At 57.4% G+C, this 18,470-nt stretch overlaps 3 protein-coding genes across 4 annotated transcripts; 1 reads left to right on the top strand and 2 right to left on the bottom strand.

Annotated features, from left to right (window-relative positions):
• Positions 1 to 75: 75 nt before the first annotated feature.
• On the top strand, positions 76 to 6,022 carry DDX54 (DEAD-box helicase 54). Of its 2 annotated transcripts, none has more exons than XM_030460738.1 (20): positions 76 to 137; positions 561 to 696; positions 779 to 849; positions 932 to 1,117; positions 1,216 to 1,265; positions 1,373 to 1,414; positions 1,670 to 1,765; positions 1,880 to 2,001; positions 2,175 to 2,236; positions 2,385 to 2,516; positions 2,841 to 3,051; positions 3,512 to 3,646; positions 3,954 to 4,175; positions 4,265 to 4,338; positions 4,447 to 4,650; positions 4,792 to 4,937; positions 5,005 to 5,118; positions 5,206 to 5,310; positions 5,525 to 5,625; positions 5,708 to 6,022. In XM_030460738.1, exons 1-20 carry the CDS (start codon positions 96 to 98, stop codon positions 5,929 to 5,931), a joined length of 2,475 nt encoding a protein of 824 aa, XP_030316598.1. In that variant the 5' UTR covers positions 76 to 95; the 3' UTR covers positions 5,932 to 6,022. The 2 variants fall into 2 exon arrangements, with proteins under 2 accessions (XP_030316598.1, XP_030316597.1); XM_030460737.1 differs by having other exon boundaries at positions 5,705 to 6,022.
• A 248-nt stretch (positions 6,023 to 6,270) lies between these two features.
• CFAP73 (cilia and flagella associated protein 73) lies at positions 6,271 to 8,521 on the bottom strand. Its single transcript, XM_030460711.1, has 7 exons — positions 8,466 to 8,521; positions 7,783 to 7,891; positions 7,553 to 7,657; positions 7,290 to 7,490; positions 6,951 to 7,172; positions 6,503 to 6,661; positions 6,271 to 6,408 (listed from the first exon to the last, which is right to left on the bottom strand). Exons 1-7 carry the CDS (start codon positions 8,519 to 8,521, stop codon positions 6,271 to 6,273), a joined length of 990 nt encoding a protein of 329 aa, XP_030316571.1.
• A 1,054-nt stretch (positions 8,522 to 9,575) lies between these two features.
• VSIG10 (V-set and immunoglobulin domain containing 10) lies at positions 9,576 to 17,899 on the bottom strand. Its single transcript, XM_030460559.1, is given in 9 exon segments — positions 9,576 to 10,111; positions 10,251 to 10,351; positions 10,353 to 10,406; positions 10,778 to 10,790; positions 11,118 to 11,228; positions 11,759 to 12,052; positions 12,868 to 13,149; positions 16,720 to 17,004; positions 17,729 to 17,899. Coding segments are annotated over 9 exon segments (1,296 nt in total). The 5' UTR covers positions 17,814 to 17,899; the 3' UTR covers positions 9,576 to 10,040.
• Between the last annotated feature and the right edge of the window lie 571 nt (positions 17,900 to 18,470).

Below are 18,470 nucleotides of genomic sequence, written 5' to 3'. Positions count from 1 at the left end.
TGTACCGGAGCCACCGCCCCCGCATGTCCGCGCGCGCCACCGGGGCCCCGCCCTTTCCGGCCTCGCCCCGTCCCGCAGCTTCCGCCCGCACCGAGATGGCGGCGGCACGAGCGCAGCGGCAGCCCCCGGTAGCGCCGGTAGGAGCGGGATGGGGGGGTGGGAACACACGGCAGGGGACGGTGACACCGGTGTGTCCTGAGCCGCTGTGCCCGGGCCCTCTCTGCGGCTGGTACCACTGTCCCCTGGCCCGGTACCGCTGACCCTGTCCCCATGTGCCGGGGTCCCCTGATGCCCAGCACCGCTGTGCCCGGTTTCCGCGTCCCCACTGCGATCGGTACCGCTGTCCCGTGGGCCCATCCTCGGTACCGGTGTCCTCGGTGCCCATGTCCCCGGTACCACTGTCCCCAGTACCGGTGCCTCCAGATCCCCTTCCTGCTGTTTCCATAGCCCATGTCTCCAGGCTTGGTGTCCCGGTACCGGTGTCCCCAGGACCGGCCGGCAGCGCAGAGCACCACCAGGACACTGCCACCACAGCCGTGTCCCCCCCCTGCTCTCTCCAGGTCCCCGCCGCCCCCACACTGCCCGCCTTCCCCGCTGCCGAGGAGAACGATGGCGCCGAGGCTGAGCCGGACACACGGGCCATGGTGCGGGCCCAGAACCAGAAGAAGAAGAAATCTGGAGGCTTCCAGTCCATGGGTAAGTGTGGGGCAGGGGTGGCTGTCCCCACGAGAGGGACAACTGTCCCCTTCGCCCACACCCCTCACTGACCTCCCCGCAGGCCTCAGCTACCCCGTCTTCAAGGGCATCATGAAGAAGGGCTACAAGGTGCCCACTCCCATCCAGAGGAAGGTGAGCTCAGAGGGTGGCAGGACCCCGTCCCGGGCTGGTGGGACAGTGACAGTGACAGTGACAGCGGGGTGGTGTCCCACAGGCCATCCCCGCCATCCTGCGTGGCCGGGACGTGGTGGCGATGGCGCGGACGGGCAGCGGGAAGACAGCCTGCTTCCTCATCCCCATGTTTGAGAGGCTGAAGGCTCCCAGCCAAGCCGGGGCACGTGCTCTGGTGCTCTCACCCACCCGTGAGCTGGCCCTGCAGACCCTCAAGTTCACCAAAGAGGTACAGGAGGACAACAACAGGGGCAAGTGGGGACAAGGGGGCTAAGGAGTTTGTTTGGTTTTAATGCCCCTCTGCTGTGTTTCTTTCTCACCCCACAGCTGGGCAAGTTCACAGGCTTGAAGACAGCCCTGATCCTGGGAGGAGACAAGTAAGCTGTCCCCATGTCCCCATCAATCCTCTGTTCCCTAAAGCCTCCCAAAAACCCACTGAGGGGCTGAGCCCAACACTTCCTCAGCCTCTTCCCCACTCTGACAGGATGGAGGACCAGTTTGCTGCCCTGCACGAGAACCCTGACATGTGAGTGGGGACGCAGGGAGGGGACCTGGTGGGGAAACAGCCCCCAAGAGCCGTCCACCATCTGGGGACATCACTGCTGTCTGCAGCCTGATGGATGTGCCACTGTGTTTCCCTGGAGCATCTTCCCCTGCTCCCTGTGGGGAACAAGGGGGTCTCTATCTGGTCTTTGGGTCAGATGTGAGATCAGCACCCAGGAGGGTGTGAGGATGGTGCTGTCCCCTCCACCCTGTCCTGTCACCAGCTCTGTCCCCACAGAATCATCGCCACCCCTGGGCGCCTGGTGCACGTGGCAGTGGAGATGAAGCTGAAGTTGCACACCGTGGAGTACGTGGTGTTCGATGAGGCTGACAGGTCAGCAGGGCCTGAGGGTCCCCATGTGGGATTGGGGTGCCCTGGGGGGTGGCAGGGTTGGGCACGGAGGGACCAAATCGGGCACTGCCATGTCCCCTGTCCCCTCCCCTGCAGACTCTTTGAGATGGGCTTTGCTGAGCAGCTCCAGGAGATCATTGCCCGGCTCCCAGACTGCCACCAGACTGTCCTCTTCTCAGCCACGCTGCCCAAGCTGCTCGTGGAGTTTGCCCGGGCTGGTGAGATGGGGCTGGAGCTGGGCAGAGCCTGGGGACAGGGACACTGCACAGTGCTGCAGCTGAGCAGGGCCTGGTGAAACCAAGCTGGGACAAAGCTGGGCCAACCAGGTGTCCCCAAGCCATGGCTCCAAGTGACACATCCTACCTGTGACTTGTGTCCCCACATCCCCCAGGTCTCACCGAGCCGATGTTGATCCGTCTGGATGTGGAGTCCAAGCTCAGTGAGCAGCTCAAGGTGAGAGGAGCCAGGGGGGGTCTTGGGGACAGGCTTTGCACCCCACACCCCCTGCAAACTGCCCTGTGGTGGCTCCAGGCTTGTGAGGAGGGGACAGAGAGGGTGACAATGCCTGGCATGGGGCTGCAGCTCTGCCCTTCCTTCACAGCTGGCTTTCTTCCATGTGCGTGGGGATGACAAACCAGCCGTGCTGCTCTACCTGCTCCGGAGTGTGGTGAAGCCCCAGGACCAGACAGTCATCTTTGTGGCCACCAAGCACCACACAGAATATCTCAAAGAGGCAAGTGACATTTGGGGGTGCCCAGTGTGTACCCCTGTCAAAGGGCAGGCTTCAGGGGATGCCTGGGGCCTCCTTCCAGACCCACACAGGGTCTGCATCTGTGGGCACATCCCTGCTGGAGTCTCCATCTATTTTTCAGAAGGTTGAGTGAGAAATCACAGCATGTGTGATGGTGGAGGGAATGCACCCACCTACCCCTTGGAGAGAGGAGGGAGGGCAGTTGGATTTGGGGGTCCAGATGGGCACCCTGGAGGCTTGGGGTCCTGTCCTTTGGCTGAGGGTGCATGCCCAGGTTGGATCTGATGTCTCCTTCCCCCTCCCCAGCTGCTGACAGCTCAGGGCATCCACTGCACCCACATCTACAGCTCACTGGACCAGACTGCCCGCAAGATCAACATTGCCAAGTTCTCCCAGGGCAAGTGCCCAGTGCTGCTGGTCACTGACGTGGCTGCCCGTGGGCTTGACATCCCCATGCTGGACAATGTCATCAACTACAGCTTCCCTGCCAAGGCCAAGCTGTTCCTGCATCGTGTTGGTGGGTGCTGGTGCCTCATGCAGGGGTCCTTCCAGCCTGGGGCCCCTCAGGGTGGCAGAGAGGCTACGAGTAGGCTGTCCCTGGTCCTTTGTTTTTCTCATCCCTGTACCCTGCTGGGCTGGTGCTGGTGCCACCGAATTGGTGGTGATCTTTGGGGCAGGAGGTCACTGTGTTGTGACATGAGGAGGCAGGCTGGGGACAAAGGGGGAACAGGAAGATTCCTCATCTCCCAGCTGGACTACGGGAGCTCTTGGGGGCAGGGCTGGTGCCTTCCCTTTACAATGACTCTGTGGGGGGCTCCCCTTTGCCTCTCTCCAGTAACCCACAGCCCCTCACCATCCCTACCCACCTGCTGAATGTCACATGCAGGGGCTTCTGGAAGCACTGGTGTCCCTGCCCAGGTGGGGGCAGGCTGGGCTGGTTCTAGGTCTGGTTTCCCACTTTTTCCACCCCTTGCCAGGTCGCGTGGCCCGAGCTGGCCGGAGTGGCACTGCCTACTCACTGGTGGCTTCTGATGAGATGCCCTATGTCTTCGACCTCCACCTCTTCCTGGGGCGCCCACTTGTCCTCGCTGGAGCCCAGGAGATGACCGCTGGTATGGCAGACCCAGTCACAGCCATTGGGGCAGAATGTTCAAGCTGGGACACTGGCCATGTGGCCACTGGGCTTTTATCCCTGGCCAGTGCTGGAGTTGCAGTGGGGTTGCAGTGGCTTTCGTGCAGAGGGGCAACACGCTCGTGTTGCTGGGGTGCAGCTGGGGGGAATGGGGGCAGGGTTACCACCACCAAGGTCCCTGGAGCTGTTAGCTCTGCCTTCTCGGGTCCTGGCTCAGATCCCAGGGTGGGCAGCAGTGATCACAGGGTGGGTAGCAGTGAGGTGACACAGTGTCCCCTGGGATGCAGATGCCGATGGGGTCCTGGGCCGTGTCCCCCAGAGCCTGGTGGACGATGAGGAGTGCCTGCTGGTGACAGACCACGAGGGCTCACTGGAGCTGAGCAGCCTGCGCCGCGTTGCCGACAACGCCCAGAAGCAGTACCTGAGGTCCCGGCCCGGCCCCTCGCCCGAGTCCATCAAGAGGGCAAAGGACATGGACATGACCCAGCTGGGCATCCACCCGTTCTTCAGTGAGTGCTTCAGGGACGCTGGCAGAGGGCACCTTATTCCCATCACCACGGAGCTGATCTATGACCCTTTCCGTGCTCACCTTCCCCAGGTGCTCGCTTTGAAGACACGGAGCTGGAGAGGCTGAAGTTGGTGGACAGCATTAAAAGCTACAAGTCCAAGGCGGTGAGTTGAGACCTGTCTTCAAGCAGGAGGTGCCTGGGCTGGGGTGGAAGGGCAGGTCCCTGAAGCCAGCTGTGAGCTCAGTGGTGTCCTGCCCTACCCCGGGAGCAGACCATCTTTGAGATCAACGCCACATCCCGCACGGTGGCCAGCACCGTGATGCGCTCCAAGCGGCGCCATGATTGTGCCCTCATCGAGAAGTTCCAGCGTGGGCAGCAGGAGAAGCGGGCAGCAGCTCTCCAAGGGCAGGGGCTGCGCCCACCCCACCCTGAGCCAGAGGAGGGAGAAGACGGAGGAGAGGAGGAAGACCTCCAGGTAGTGGGGCAGGGATGGGGGGTTTGCCACTGCGAGTTGGCCTTGGCGAGGGCCCCTGAGCTATGCTGGGACTTGGGGGCTGGTGCAGTGAATGGGGGGGGGGCACTTGGCTCCTCTATTTCATCCACCTTCCCCTTCCAGGACATCTTCTCCAATGTGGCGGGCCAGAAGCGAAAACGGGGCCGAGATGGAGAAAACAACACCAGGAAAAAGCCGCAGCATCCAGCAGAGCGGGATGAGGACTTCTACATCCCATACCGGCCCAAGGACTTCGAGAGTGAGAGAGGGTGAGTCCAGGGGGGCTCCTGCCACCTTCCTGCCCCGGGAGCTGCTCTCATCACCCACCCTTTGCAGGCTGAGTGTGGGAGGCGAGGGCAGCGCCTTCGAGCAGCAGGCGGCTGGAGCTGTCCTGGACCTCATGGGCGATGAAAACCACAACCTCAACAAGAACAGGCAGCTGCTGAAGTGGTGAGTGCGGTCTGGCCAGGGGCCGAGGGGTGGAATTGGAGCTGAGGGTCTGACCTCCCTGTCCCACTACCCCCTCCTCTCTCACAGGGACCGCAAGAAGAAGCGGTTTGTGGGGCAGACGGGCCAGGAGGACAAGAAGAAGGTGCGAACGGAAAGCGGGCGCTACATCAGCAGCTCCTACAAGAACAACCTGTATCCTGCCTGTGCCGTGGTGAGGGCTGGGGGCGAGGGGGAGCAGAGCTGGGCCCTCTGGCAGCCACACAGCATCGTGTGGCTCCCAAGAGTCCATCTCCTGCTGGGACAGAAGCCTGGCAAGGAAGGGCGGTCAGAGTCCACGCTGGGTGGAGAGATGGGGAGTCAAGTGATGGGCAGCCACTGCACGTTCCCTTAACCCACCCTGGCCCAGCTATGAGAAGTGGAAGCAGAAATACAAGGTTGATGAGCGGGATGAGGATGATGAGAACCACGGCCGGCAGCAACTCCGAGGGAAGCACAGGCGTGGGCTGGGTGAGTACCGGGAGCAAAGCAATGGAGCCCCGTGGCCCTGTCACTGTCCCCTGAGTTGAGCTCAGCTGTGTCCCCCCAGCAGGGCCGGGGCAGCCCCACACCCATGGGAAGGTGAGATCAGAGCTGAAGAACAAGCAGCAGATCCTGAAGCAGCGCAAGAAGGCGGCCAAGCAGCGGTTCCTGCAGAGCGGGGGCCTGAGGCGCCTCAAGGCCAGGAACCGTCAGCGGGTGCAGGAGCTGCGGCAGATGGCATTCGGGCGGCGGGCAGGAACCACCAAGAAGGGCAAAATGCGGAAGAGAGTGTAGGGGAGGGGGCTCTGACCCAGCAGCTGCTCCCTGCCCCTGGCCTGGGCTGGGCACCAGGGAAGGGTACATTAAATATTTGTCTGGTTTTGCATCCTGACTCCTCTGTCCTTGCTACAAGCACTGTGCTGGGGGTAATTTCTTCTTCTCCACCCTGGGGACCCCCAGGGGCAGTTCTAAACCAACCAGGTGTCACAGGGCCACAGCACTGTTATATTTTGACACAAGACACCTTTAGAAATACCAGCAGTCTGGACATGTGGCTCTGTGCTGGTCCTGTGGCTCCGTGCTGGCCAAGGCAGCCTCCCCCCAGCCCCTGGAGTAGGCAGTTGTCCCTGGGGGCTATTCCTGGCCCAGAGGCACCCTGGCACCCCTGTGGCGTGTGCTGGTGACTGCAGGCAAGCGTGGGAGACATGGCCCTGGCTCCCTGGGAAGCAGCTCGGCACAGATGGCAGCCAGGTCCCGCATACAGAGCAGCACCTGTGGAGAGGGCAGCCTGATGCCACAGCCATCCAGGAACATGAATGTCGTACCCCTGGCAGCCCCACTGCCCAGGGGAGAGGGCTGCACTGACCATGTCCAGTTGGGCCTCAGTATCCTCCAGGTCCACGTCCACAGGAACCCCGAGCCTCGCAGTGGTGAGCTGGAAGAGGTTGAGCACTGCCAGCTTGATCTGCCCCAGCAGCAGGGTTTTCTGGCTAGCCACATTCTGGATGTGGGCCCAGTGGGACTCCTGGAGGGAGAGGGTGACAGAGAGCCCTGGGTGTCATTCTCCCTCCCCCCCAAGCCACTGCCTTATGTCCCCTGCATTGCCCTAGCTGTGACAGGGTCCCAGGAGCCCTGGCTGCACATCCCTCATGCAATTGCTGGTGATGCTTTCTGGTTATTTGGAGACCCCCAGCTCAGCCCAGTTTCCCACCACCACTGGGCTGGGCATCTCCTCTCTCCATCACGCTTGGGGTCCATATTGCTGCCTCTCTCCTTGGTGGGGGGAACCTGAGGCACACCACATTCCCCCTTACCTCCTGGAGCACATCATGGCGAGTGGCTTCCAGGCGTGCATGGAGCCGGTCCAGCTCCTTGCTGGTGTGCAGGAGCTCACTGCTGGCCTCCTCCTGGTACCGCTGGAGCCGTGCCTGGACCTGGGCCAGCTGCTCCTGCCTGGCTTCTGCCTGTTGTGCCAGGGCTGCCTGTGTCCTCGCCAGTGCCACAAAATGGGCCAGCATTGCCGGGACATCCTGGAACTGGGCAGCAGGAGGGGATAGGAGGCTGCAGGGGTAGGGGGGCTGCAGCCCTGGATTGGGACAAGGGCCATGGGGACATGCAGGGTGGCAGTTCAGGAGGGGGACCCCCACACTCACCTGCCCCGTGCTGGCCAGCACCTCCCTCAAGTAGTCTCCGAAGCAGCGGAGGCTCCGCAGGCGCCGGGCCAGGCTGTCCCTGTGCCTCAGCAGCTCCCCGAGCTCCTGGCGCAGGCGGGCGGCCTCAGCCCCCTGTCCCGCCACCCGTGCCCGCTCCGCACTCGCCCGCCGCAGTGCCCGCTCCTGCCTTGCCGCCGAAGCCTGTGGGGATGGTGTCAGTGGGACCCCAGTGGCCATCCCGGCCCGGGCCCCTGCCCCGGTACCTTGAGGAAGGTGTCAAATTTGAGGATGGCATCTCGGAGCTGCTCCTGCCGCTGTCCCAGCCGCTGCCGGCGCCGTGCCAGGTGCTCCATCCTCTGCCGAAACTCCTGTGGGATCACCAGGTGCTGAGAGCATCACCCTCAGCGGAGACAGGCACAGCCCAGGGACATCTCCCAGGGCACGTAGCAACCCCCAGGGAGGGGAGACATGGAGGGCTGGGGGCTGCCCTTACCTCCCGCCGCCTCTGCAGGACCTTCTCCACCTCCACCATCTCCTGTCTCTTTAGCAGCAAGCGTGTGGAGGGCAGCTGTGTGGTGGCACCCCAGCCCGGCACTGTCCTGCTGCAGGTCACAAGGAGATAATCGTGGCTGGGTGGGGAGAGCACCCACCCCCCTGGCATGGCTGGGACCTCCGGGGACCCACACTGCCAGCTGGGGCTCAGCACTGGGCCCCTGGCTCGCTCTTGCCTCACCTCTCTCCCATCTCCTCCATCTCAGAGCCCCCCAGGGAAAGGACGTCCCAGCAACGTCCCAGGGAAAGGACAAAGTCACAGCATAACCACAGCTTTCAGATCAGAACCCAGGGAACGCCCCTGCCTCTCCCTGTCCCACCAGACTCTGTAGATCCCACCCAAGGGTGGCAGCAGGAGCCCTGCTGCCAGAGGGGACCCATGCGACAGCCACCTGGGAGCAGGTGAGCACCCAAGTGTCCTGGCAGCTCTGGATGGGGTGCAGGGGGAAATGGAGCCCAGACACGCACCAGGTTGCCCCAGCTGGGAACCCAGCACCCACCCAGCGACACCCTGGGGACCTGGCAATGGGGACATCAACCATCAGAGCACTAGGGACATGCTGGCTCCCTGGCCAAGCCCTCGGTTGCCTCCGAGGGGGGGGAGCAGAGGGGAAGGTCACTCACAGCCGCAGCTTGTCCCGTACAGCCGTGCACAAACGCTCCTCCAGCTCCGAGGCCATCTCTCCCATGCCTCCTCCTCCTCCCCCCTGCCGAGGGGCTGGCATGCAGGATATCCTCCAGGTGGTGCCGGGCAGCCAAGATGGAGGCAGCACAACACTGTTGCCAGGGGCAGCTGGAGGATCCCACAGTGCCCTGGAATTTTCCCAGCATGGCTCCAACCATCGCCCATGAGGGTGGAATGATGAGCACAGGGACTGCAGCAAGGCTCCTGGGGGACAGCTCGGCCCCACTCACAGCTCCCTGCCCCCACTCCCTTCCTCCTGCCCCCACTCCAGTCTCCCCAGCACTTGGGCCCCCCAGCCCCTCAGACACCTCGGTTCAGGCTCCATGTCCCTTCAGAGACCACCATGCACAGATGGACCCCAATCACTGTCCCACTAAGACCACCTGCACCTCCCCACCTCTCCTCCATCTCGCACTGTTCTTATCCATGTCCCACTCATTGCTCCTCTCCCCTCCATGTGCCCCAAGGTCCTCTTCATTCCCTGTGAGTGCTCACATCCCCCCCTTACCCCCTCACACACTCAGATCCCGTGTGCACTCACTTATCCATCACCCTCTATGTACTTTTTCATTCCCCAGTTTATGCACTCGATCCCTGTTCCCCCTCCAGCACACTCAGCACCCTCCTCCAACCTTCATTCCACCAATCCCAATGACTATTCCCACACCTGTGTACTGATCCTCACCCTCCTGTGAGCTCAGATCCCTCCCTGCTCCTCTCTTTTGCCCCATTTGCATTTTCAATCCCTCCCTTCAGCCCTGCAGGGTGCTCAGATATGACCTGTCCCTCCTTACCCTCTCCTGCACCCTCTGGACCCTGTCACCCACCCTACCACCCCACCAGAGATGCCCTCCTCCCCCTCCCACCAGATATTGCTCCCCCTTGTCCCTGTGCGTGTTCTCTCCATGCTTTCCACCTCAGCCAGGTATCCCCCTCAAAACCACACCACGAGGTTCAGATTAATGCCCGACTTAGACACGGAACAGCATTTCAGACAGACTTGGGGAAAAATATTTATAACAAAAATAACCAATTAAGCCTCCCTAAAGTCAGCAACACCCATGTCCTGCCTGTGCACCAGTTGCTTCTTCTGTTATTCCAGGACCATTGTGGCCCCATGGTGACTTTCTCCATCATGTTCCCCACACCCTCAGCACTGCTCCTGTGTGACAGCTGGACCAGAATCCTGTACTGGTACTTGAGTCTGTTACAGGTATCAGGAAGAGAAGGGCTACAGGGACCCATCTCCTGAGCTCTGCCTGTGCTGGGTGCCACTGCATTAAAAGGGACACCTGAGAGAAAGAGAGGAAGAGAGGAGAGAAGAAATGGGAAAACATGTCTGGGGAAGGAGAGAGTGAAAGTCAGGGAAGGGACTAGTGGAGAAAAAAGATGCTCTGACTGAACCAGCTGCTGCAGGACACCAAGGGCCTGAGCTCAGCCATGCAGTCCTGAGGATGTGCTAGATGCCAGGGGTCCAGTGGAGCTCCCTGTGCTTCCACACCAAGTCATGGAAACTATGAGCCTTTCATCTCTTCTGCCCTTGTTTCCTGCAGAGAGACCCTGCTGTGCTGCTCACCATCATCACCTATGAAGGACACAAAAGCAGCAGCATCTCAGCAAGAGTCAACAAACCAGACAACAGGAATTCCTCCTTCCCTGGAGCTGCCCATGGGAGTCCCATGGATTAGCTCCAAAAAACATGGCCAGCAGGCACCTGGGTTCACCTTCAGTAAGGCAGTTGAGGTAAGCAGCCTGGACTCTGTTCCCATTGACCAGTGTCATTGCCTCCTGCTTGCTGGAGCTGCTCAGGGTCTCCTCCTTTCCTCTCATTGTCATCCTCTGAGTCCACCAGCACTAAGACATCACCTGAGTCCTGGTTCCTGTGAACAGCAGAGCAAGCAGCAGTGGGCCGAAAGGCTGGGGACAGCCTGTCCCAACCCCTCCCTGCAGCCTGCACCTTCCAGGGCTCTGACAACCAAAACACCCAATTCTGATGGACTCCTCCAATCCTACACTAACTGTGTTCAAAAAGCTGGTTCCAGACCCTACAGCTTTGGTGCCAAGGGCTCCTCCCTCATCCTCCTGCTCCCACACCCAAGCCGAGTCTCACCCAGCCCCACCATCCCCTTCCCACAGGAGGCACAGCCCCCACAGAAGATCTCCTGCCTCCAAGGTGGATTCCCCATTCTACAGGGAGGGAGGCAGAGTAGTGGGGCCAAGCAGGACTGGGCTTAGAAAAATCAACACTCACCTGAATGCGGCACCTGAGTGGTAGAGAAAGGAAAAGACAGCATTAGAAAATGGACTCAGAGCCTTGGGCACCAGAAAAGTCCCAAGGGAAAGGGAGAAGGTCCCTCACAGCACAGCTCCCTGGAGAAAGTGAGGGGAAGGTGTTTGAAGTACTTAGCTAGGGAAGGGCCACGTGTTTCCAACCTGTCTGCCTCCAGGGCTGACAGAGTTTTGACCAGGGTGTCATCCCCAATGGCTGGGGTGATGGTTACAGGACACCAGAAGGGACAAGTAGGTTAGGATTAAAATGAGGCCATCCCTGGAAGAAGTAACCCATTCCCTGGCTTGTGAAGAGCTCCTACCTCTTAGGCACAGGAGGGGATTGTAGTACAAAATGACCCCAGTGATGGTGAGAACAGCCAGCAGGGACAGGACCACCACTGCACCCACGACTCCTACAATATTCACTGGCTCTGTGGAGAGGAGAAACAGGAGGTCAGCTTGTCAGTGGGACACAGATGGGTGAGGAAATCTCAGTGGAAGCAACAGAGTTAGTCCCAGTGCTGTCTCAGAACTGATTTCCCACCACTGCAGGAGTTCCACCATCCAAGAGGTGCGAGTTTCAAGTGCTCCAGTGACATGGAAATCACCACAGCAAGGCCCCTATCTTTTTATGCCTATGTGGATTTAGTAAAAGCAAATCAACTCCTGCCCACTGCACCTTGAGGAGCTTGAGACTTGGAGGTGCTCCTCTGTACCCTCAACCTACAGAAGGGACCAAGGCTGTTCCTCTCTCAGACCCACTATAACAAGGTGAAGGGAATCAGGCCTTTTCAGATGTAGGGAGTCCTACATCTATCTACACTTGCCATAGGAGTATGGAAAGCATCAACAGCCAGAGAGAGCTCTTGGTGGCAAATGCCTCGGGGGCTGGCCACTGGCCCCTGTGAGCAGTGTCCCTGACTCCTCCTCAGTCAGATCAGCCCCAAGGAGCCCCACTCACGCTTCACTGTCAGGCAGACAAACAGCTCCCTCAGCCCCACGGGGTTCTGTGCCTTGCAGATGTAGCAGCCTCCATCGGTGCCCTGGGAGCAGTTCTGGATGGTGAGTTGGGACATGTTGCCCTCCTGGGTGATGAGGTACCTCCCTCCAGGCTGGATCTCCACCTCTGGCTGGGTGATGTCCCGCAGCCAGCTGAGCCTGGCTGGGGGGGTGCTCTCTGCCACACGGCATGTCAGGGTCACATTGTCACCAACAAAGCATGTCTTTGGGGGGTCTGTTTCCAGGGAAGGGATTTCTGAACAGCCCCAGGGCAGGGGAAAAAAAAAACCAACCAAAACAAACAGTCATGGAGAGGGAAGGAATGGAGAAGCTTAACATAACAAGCAATCAGCCATCTTACTGATTAATAATCATTAACAGAAGGAAGTCAGACGGGCATCTGGGATTTGAGCACTGTGGGTTTGCATTCAGGTCACTCACAAGACTTCAGCAGACTTCTAAGGAGCAATCCAAGCAACTTTCACATTGCTCAGTCTTTTTTTTTTTTGACACCTGTCTTTATGCCCTCAAGGAAGAACGGCTAGAGGGCAGCCAGTAGGAAGGTATCAGAGAGGAGAAAGGCAGCCCAGTAATCTTCCTTGGGATCAGTAGAGCTCTTTTTTAGTCCTGACAACCCTTGGAGGATAAATACAATCAGGTTTTCAAAAGCCACTTTAGTTAGATCCCCTAGGCACTGGTAATGGCCTGGGAGCACACACAATCCTTCTGTTATCAACCCAGCTCTGCCAAACTTCACCTCAAGCTGAGCAAGGCACTAAGACCACCTCTTACTTTCAGACAGTGCCTGCACAGCTGAAAGCTCAGAGCAGGGAGATTTGTACCCAAAATGCAGCTCACCTGCAATTATGCTGTGATGGATCTCAGCTGCAGGACTTTAGTCAGCTCTGCACAAGCCAAGCCCTGCCATGCTGCCTCCTTGCAAGTGCCCACAAGCTTGGTTTGCCCGACCTTTGCCTTAGTGCTCTGGAGGGCAGAGGATGACCAGGCCACCAGCCTGCCCCCTCATTAGCAGGCTCATTAATAGTTAATAAGGTAGAGAAGTAAACTCACTTATCTCCACAGTGCAGGAAGGCTCCTCCTGTTTGATGACATGGCTCCCCACACACTTGAACACTTTGCGGTGGGAGAGGTGAGAGCTGTTCAGTGTTTCCACGTGGGTGTCTGAGGAGCTCGTGGAGCTGATGACCCAGCTTGAGTTCTCCAGATCGTGCCCCTCTTCTCTCCAGTGCAGGGTGGGGTGGGGATACCCCCCAGGCCAGCTGCAAAACAGCTGTAGTGTCAGCCCTGATGAGGAGGTCTCAGCCCAGCACTTTGGGGTTGACTGAGGTGGATCTACCAGCAAGAAAAGAACGTGGTCAGCAACACTTCCAGATCACAGCTCTCAGCACCTCAGGGCTGGAACCCCCAAGAGTGCTCATGTTTGACATCATTCTCCTTGAAAATCTTCCTGGTTTCCCTTCCTATCTTGCTCCCTGACCTCTGTTCCACAGCCCCAGGTGAGCACAGCTCTGCATGACAGCCAAGAGGGACCAAGCAGGGGTCTGTCACAGCAGCCACAGCCAAGCTTTGAGGGACAAATGTACTGGGAGGAAAAACTATTGCCACAGTTTTATCCAATGGAGATAAGCACTTCAAAACTTAGCAGGGGAGCAAAACCTCCACAGCACCCTTGTTCTTCATGCCACAGCTACAGGGGGTGACACTGATTCACACGACTCAAGAACAAGGCTCTGCCTCTCCCCTCACAGGTACAAGCACTCACATTTTCCAAGGGAACATGGAAAGCATGGAGGCTCTTGCCTGGAGAGAAGCTTCTCAGAGCCACTGGAGCACTTCCCCAAAAGCTCAGCACACTGTTGAAAGAGGAGGCTGCTCCTGGTGTACAATATGCTCTGCCCACAGAAGGGTCCCAGTGACTCCAGCTCGCAAGGTCAGGGCCACGTCCCACTCACTGGAGCAAGACCAGGTGTGCTTGGCTCCATCCAGTCACCACTGTCACTGCCATGTGGTACCACTCAGCCACACACCACACTCTGTGTCCACACCACAACAGTGGGGACAAACTCCAACAAAGAACACAGGCAGGGTAAAGTCACTGCTGGCCTTGTGCCAGGGCCACTTCATAGCCACCCTGACTTCTGTTTGTTATTTAAATACAGACACAACTACCTGGTGGCAAGGGTGGGTCAGAAGGCAACAGAAACCCAGGAGCAATGAATTTGGGCAGAGCTGGGCTTCCGAGTTCCTTTCTCTCTCCCATCTTCACACACCCACACCTGTGCACAGACACACGTGTTCATTTAACAGCTGCAGGGATTGTGGACCCTGATCCAGGCAGAATTAATACACTGACTGTGTCCCTGTGGCTGTCTGAAGAGTCCTCCACCAAGAGATCAGACACTGCCAAAGGAAGCCCCCCACACAAGGTGTTAGAGGGATGCCCGATGCTTATTTTGTGGAGCTTTTATTCAAGTGACTTTCAAACGACACAAGCTGAAAAAAAACAAACCTAAACATGATGGCAAACCCCAGGTGAGCTACATGCACATACCTTCCTGGGGCTTGGCTTTTCATGAACTATATACACACATCTTGTATGATCTTTGAAACTATCTGGCTCTGGCAAGAAAGTTCTTTACAACATTTCCTTTGTCCCTGCTCTTGTAACTGATCCTGAACCCTGGCTGTGGTTGATCCAAGCAACCTGTTGGTCTGCATCCCCAGGAACTGCCCCACGCGGAGAGGCAGACACAGCCTTTCCAGATGTTCAGCCAATTTCCATGCTGGTTCCAGGAACCTGATTCCTGAAGCCATCAGCTTTACGCCCTGAACTCCCAGGCTCTCCCAGTACATCTGTGCCTTTCTGCCTAAATGCTAAAGGGAGATCTTTTTCTAAAATGTTAAATCCTCAAAATTTCTCAACCCCTACAACCAAAAAGCCTCACAAAACATTAGCAAAAAGGACCTCATGCCCATAGAAGTGCCAGTAGTGGCTTATATCAAATAGCACAAACACAAGAATTCCTTTGGAGAAGTGCAACTGAATGTTTCCTTCACACCATGTGCTTCCCCTCCAAAAGAAACACAGGGCAGCAGCTCCAGACAGGGCTGTACCTTTGCTGTGCTGCTGGAAGGCTTCCTCTACTGCTTGAAGTTTTTTAAATGCAGTTTTAAGCAAAAATAAAACCTTTTGGTACAACCCATGAGATGAGCTGAAGACTGTAAACTGGTAAATCCCACATGAAACATACAAACCCTGGGTGAGTCTTCTACAGCAGTGCCAAGTCTGTCTGGGTCTCCAGCCCAGGCTAAATTGCTCCTGTAACAGTGAAAAATCAGGGTTCATGCTTCTAGTCTGAATTTGAGAAACTTCAACTTTGCTGGTGCTTCTTCTGCTGATATAAAGCACCACCAGAAGTACCTCTCACAGCTATTTAAGGGCACACCATATCTGGTGTCCCATATCACCAGTTTTTGGAAACTAATCGACTCATTAATTCCATGCTAATAAATGAAGTTCAGAGTGCAGCACTAACACTTGACATACTATCACTGTATTTTACTGTTCTGCACCAGTGCTCCAGATTTGGGGCTCCCTCTCCTAAGCCTACATGTGTATTCTCTGAAGAAGCCTGGGCCTTGATTCCTTCACTCCAGCACTCCCAGACCCTCCAAAGCCCATCTGCAGGTTCCTTGCCCCAGGAATTTTTACTGGTGTGAACTTGCAGAGATTGAATGTGTACAGACCAGGTGTAACTTTTACAACATGCACCCTTCACCAAACACTGAGAAGGAACACCCTGAAAGCAAACGGAAAACACACGAAAGGTGTTGACAGAAAGACCAGCAAGAAAGGAAGGTGCCAGCAGAGCACAAAGTGTCACCAAAACAGGCAAAATGGCAGCAGCCTTTCTCTTTTCTCAACCCCAGAACATGGGCTTGGCTGGCATAACAGACAGCAGGTCAAAGCCCAGGAGGGGCCAGAGCCCACGGCACATCTGGTTTGATTTGGGGAAGGGGCCAAGAATGGCACCAGGCTACTGGACCTGTGTTCTCTGCTCATCTGGAGAGGACTGTTTCCACAGAAGGGATGGGACATCTGGGAAAGATAATGGTTCCCCAGGAGGAACAGGAAGGGCCCACCCCAGCAGTGTGGGAATTGACTTGAGAGCTCTCCAGCCCAATCTCCCACTTCCCTTTGTGAAGAGGAAGAGAGGAAGGGAGAGAGGAGGGGAGAGAGGAAGGGAAGGGAAGGAATAGAGATGGAAATGTGAGGAAGAACCAAAAGACACCAGGACATAAAGGCTGAAAGCACAGCCTGTGATGGTAACAATGGGCATGCTCCCAGGACGCTCCCAGCAATAAATGTGAGGAATGTGATACTTCCATCAAAATCAGAAGGTTGCACTGCAAGACTCTGCACAGACAACTCATCAACTGATGACCCTCCATCCTCACACCAAAAAGATGGCAGCAAGGAGTAGCACAGCACATCTATTTCAAACCTGCTAATTCAACTGAGGGAAAAAGGACAGTGAGCAGAAGCCCCCAGCCTAAGATCCATGAAAGCTCAAGTCAGACAGATTCCGAGGCAAAGGGCCACCCTGGAAAGAGCTAAAGGACATGAAAGATCTGCCCCAAACCAGATAAATCATCACCAATTAAGAAGGAACTGAAAAGACATACTGAGGACTTAACACCTGGCATTTTCTGGCTGCATTGCACACAAGTATTCTTGACAGACCTTAGACACACGTCTGGGTGCTTGTGGGTTAATGTGGAATTGAACAGTATCAGCCTGCTCACAGATTTTACATAATAAGGCCACCTTTTTTAACATTATTTTTTCACCACTGCCAGATGAATCTGGGGAGGGAATTCACAGACAGAGGACAGACTTACTGGCTACCAGGAGCTGGACTCTGTGCTCGTGGTCAGTTCTGTTCAGCACTTCCTTGCAGGTGTAATTGCCTTCATCCTGCAGACGCAGCTCTGTGATGTGCAGGGAGCTGTTGTCAACCAGGGAGAAACGGACATCCGGAGGGAAGGTCACCCTTGAGGAGAAGAGTGGGGGGAAAGAGTGCGAATCCCCCTGAAACCAGACCACCTCGGCTGCTTCTCTGGAGACATTGCGGCACAACAGGAGGACGCTTCCTCCAACCTTCCCAAAGACCACCTCATCTGTTCCTGCAAATCAGAAGGGAGAGAGTTAAGGATGTGAGGAACCAGCAAAGCCCTCTTTTGTCAGCAAATATCTAGACATCTGATCTATACCAGTCCTCTGGAGTGCTTGCTGGGGGCTGGTACTGTTGAAGGATCTCCAAGATGCACTTGGCAACTAAGGATCTTCGTTGCAGACACAGGATCAGGAAAAGGGACACAGCCTCAAAGGCTCATCAGAAAAGCAGGGACGGGGCATTTCTGCCTGAGAGAGGAGGGCAACAAACAAGTGACCTGAGGGAGCCAGAGAAGCGCGGTGCTGGAGCACTCCTGGCACTGGTCACAGCAATGTCCACGCTCACCCAACATCCTGCTGGAGCTCTTGCCCAGGCAGCCTCATTCAGGGTAGCACAAAGTAATGAAAAAAAAAAGGTTGTTAAAAGCTGCTTTGGCATCGTCGGCCAGCGAGGAGGACGCACAGCTGTTGATTCCCCCTTCACCTCTCCCACATTCCCCCTTCCAAAGGGCACCCAGACCCTACAGCCACCTCTGGAGCGCCCATCCCTCCCGCCTGCCCCCTTTGCTTGTCTTCCAGGGCGGATTTTGCTCCTTCCAGCACGAAAAAACCCCCAAAACCCTACACTTCTAAAAGGAAATCATGACGAGGGAGGAGCCCGCCAGCCTGAGGTACTGCTCGAACAGGACGCCCAGAACTCGGTCGCCGCTCCCTTTCCCCTCAGCCCCCCGCTACCTGCGGCGTCCCGGCGCGCCATCAGCCTCCAGACACAGAGGGCAAGGAAGAACCGGGCCCACGCCGTCCCGACCGGGAGCTGCATCGCCGTCTGCAGCTGCCAAACCCTCCCGCCTCGGGAAGGCGGTGCTGGACGCACTCCGCCCCGGCCAGCGGGCAGGGGAGGCGGGCGGGCCCGTCTGGGGGCCATGGAGGGGTCGTGTATCAGTCCCCGCAGCCTCAAACCCGCCATCTTGGGGGCTCCCCTGACCCCGCCCGCCATCTTGAGCAGCCCCCGCAGAGCGGCCCGGGGCGGCTTCCCTGCCCGGGGAGGAGGGCGCTGACCTCGGGTGCAAGGAGCGGGAAGGTTCAGCCCAAGGAGGGTGGTGTTTCCAGAGGGTAAAACTGAGGGAAGGTAGTAAGCCAAAAAAAAAAAAAAAAAACCAACCCAAACCAACCAAACCCGCCTAGAGATCTACCATCATTCGGCTGCTTAGAGACAGCCCAAGAGCAGTGGGAGAAGGAAGAACAATGATAAGTGGTGGTGAGCTGCGTGAAGCTTGGGTATGGGCAAGAAAAAAACTAAAATAGTAGGCAGTAGCCTAATGCAAACGTGGAGAGGAAAGCAGATCGGAGAGGAACTGAGAGGAGGCAGCAGGTGGAAAGGGTAAAGGATGAACTGCACAGCTGGAGGGGTCCCTGAGGAAACAGGGAGCAAAGGAGAAAGGTATGAATGTTATGTTTTCCGTTTCTTTAAAGGTGA

The sequence above is a fragment of the Calypte anna genome, chromosome 15, assembly GCF_003957555.1.
Source record: "Calypte anna isolate BGI_N300 chromosome 15, bCalAnn1_v1.p, whole genome shotgun sequence".
NCBI lineage: Eukaryota > Metazoa > Chordata > Aves > Apodiformes > Trochilidae > Calypte > Calypte anna.
This window is presented reverse-complemented; position numbering and strand designations above follow the sequence as displayed.

Bases quoted from the DNA above. Each gene is read 5' to 3' on its own strand.
- CFAP73 (XM_030460711.1), bottom strand. From the start codon at position 8,521: ATGGCCTCGGAGCTGGAGGAGCGTTTGTGCACGGCTGTACGGGACAAG. The intron at 7,658-7,782 runs GTAAGGGCAGCC...GTGATCCCACAG, and splicing joins TCCTGCAGAGGCGGCGGGAG to GAGTTTCGGCAGAGGATGGA. The intron at 7,173-7,289 runs GTGAGTGTGGGG...CCTGCTGCCCAG, and splicing joins TGCTGGCCAGCACGGGGCAG to TTCCAGGATGTCCCGGCAAT.
- DDX54 (XM_030460737.1), top strand. From the start codon at position 96: ATGGCGGCGGCACGAGCGCAGCGGCAGCCCCCGGTAGCGCCG. The intron at 697-778 runs GTAAGTGTGGGG...ACCTCCCCGCAG, and splicing joins TGGAGGCTTCCAGTCCATGG to GCCTCAGCTACCCCGTCTTC. The intron at 850-931 runs GTGAGCTCAGAG...GGTGTCCCACAG, and splicing joins CCACTCCCATCCAGAGGAAG to GCCATCCCCGCCATCCTGCG.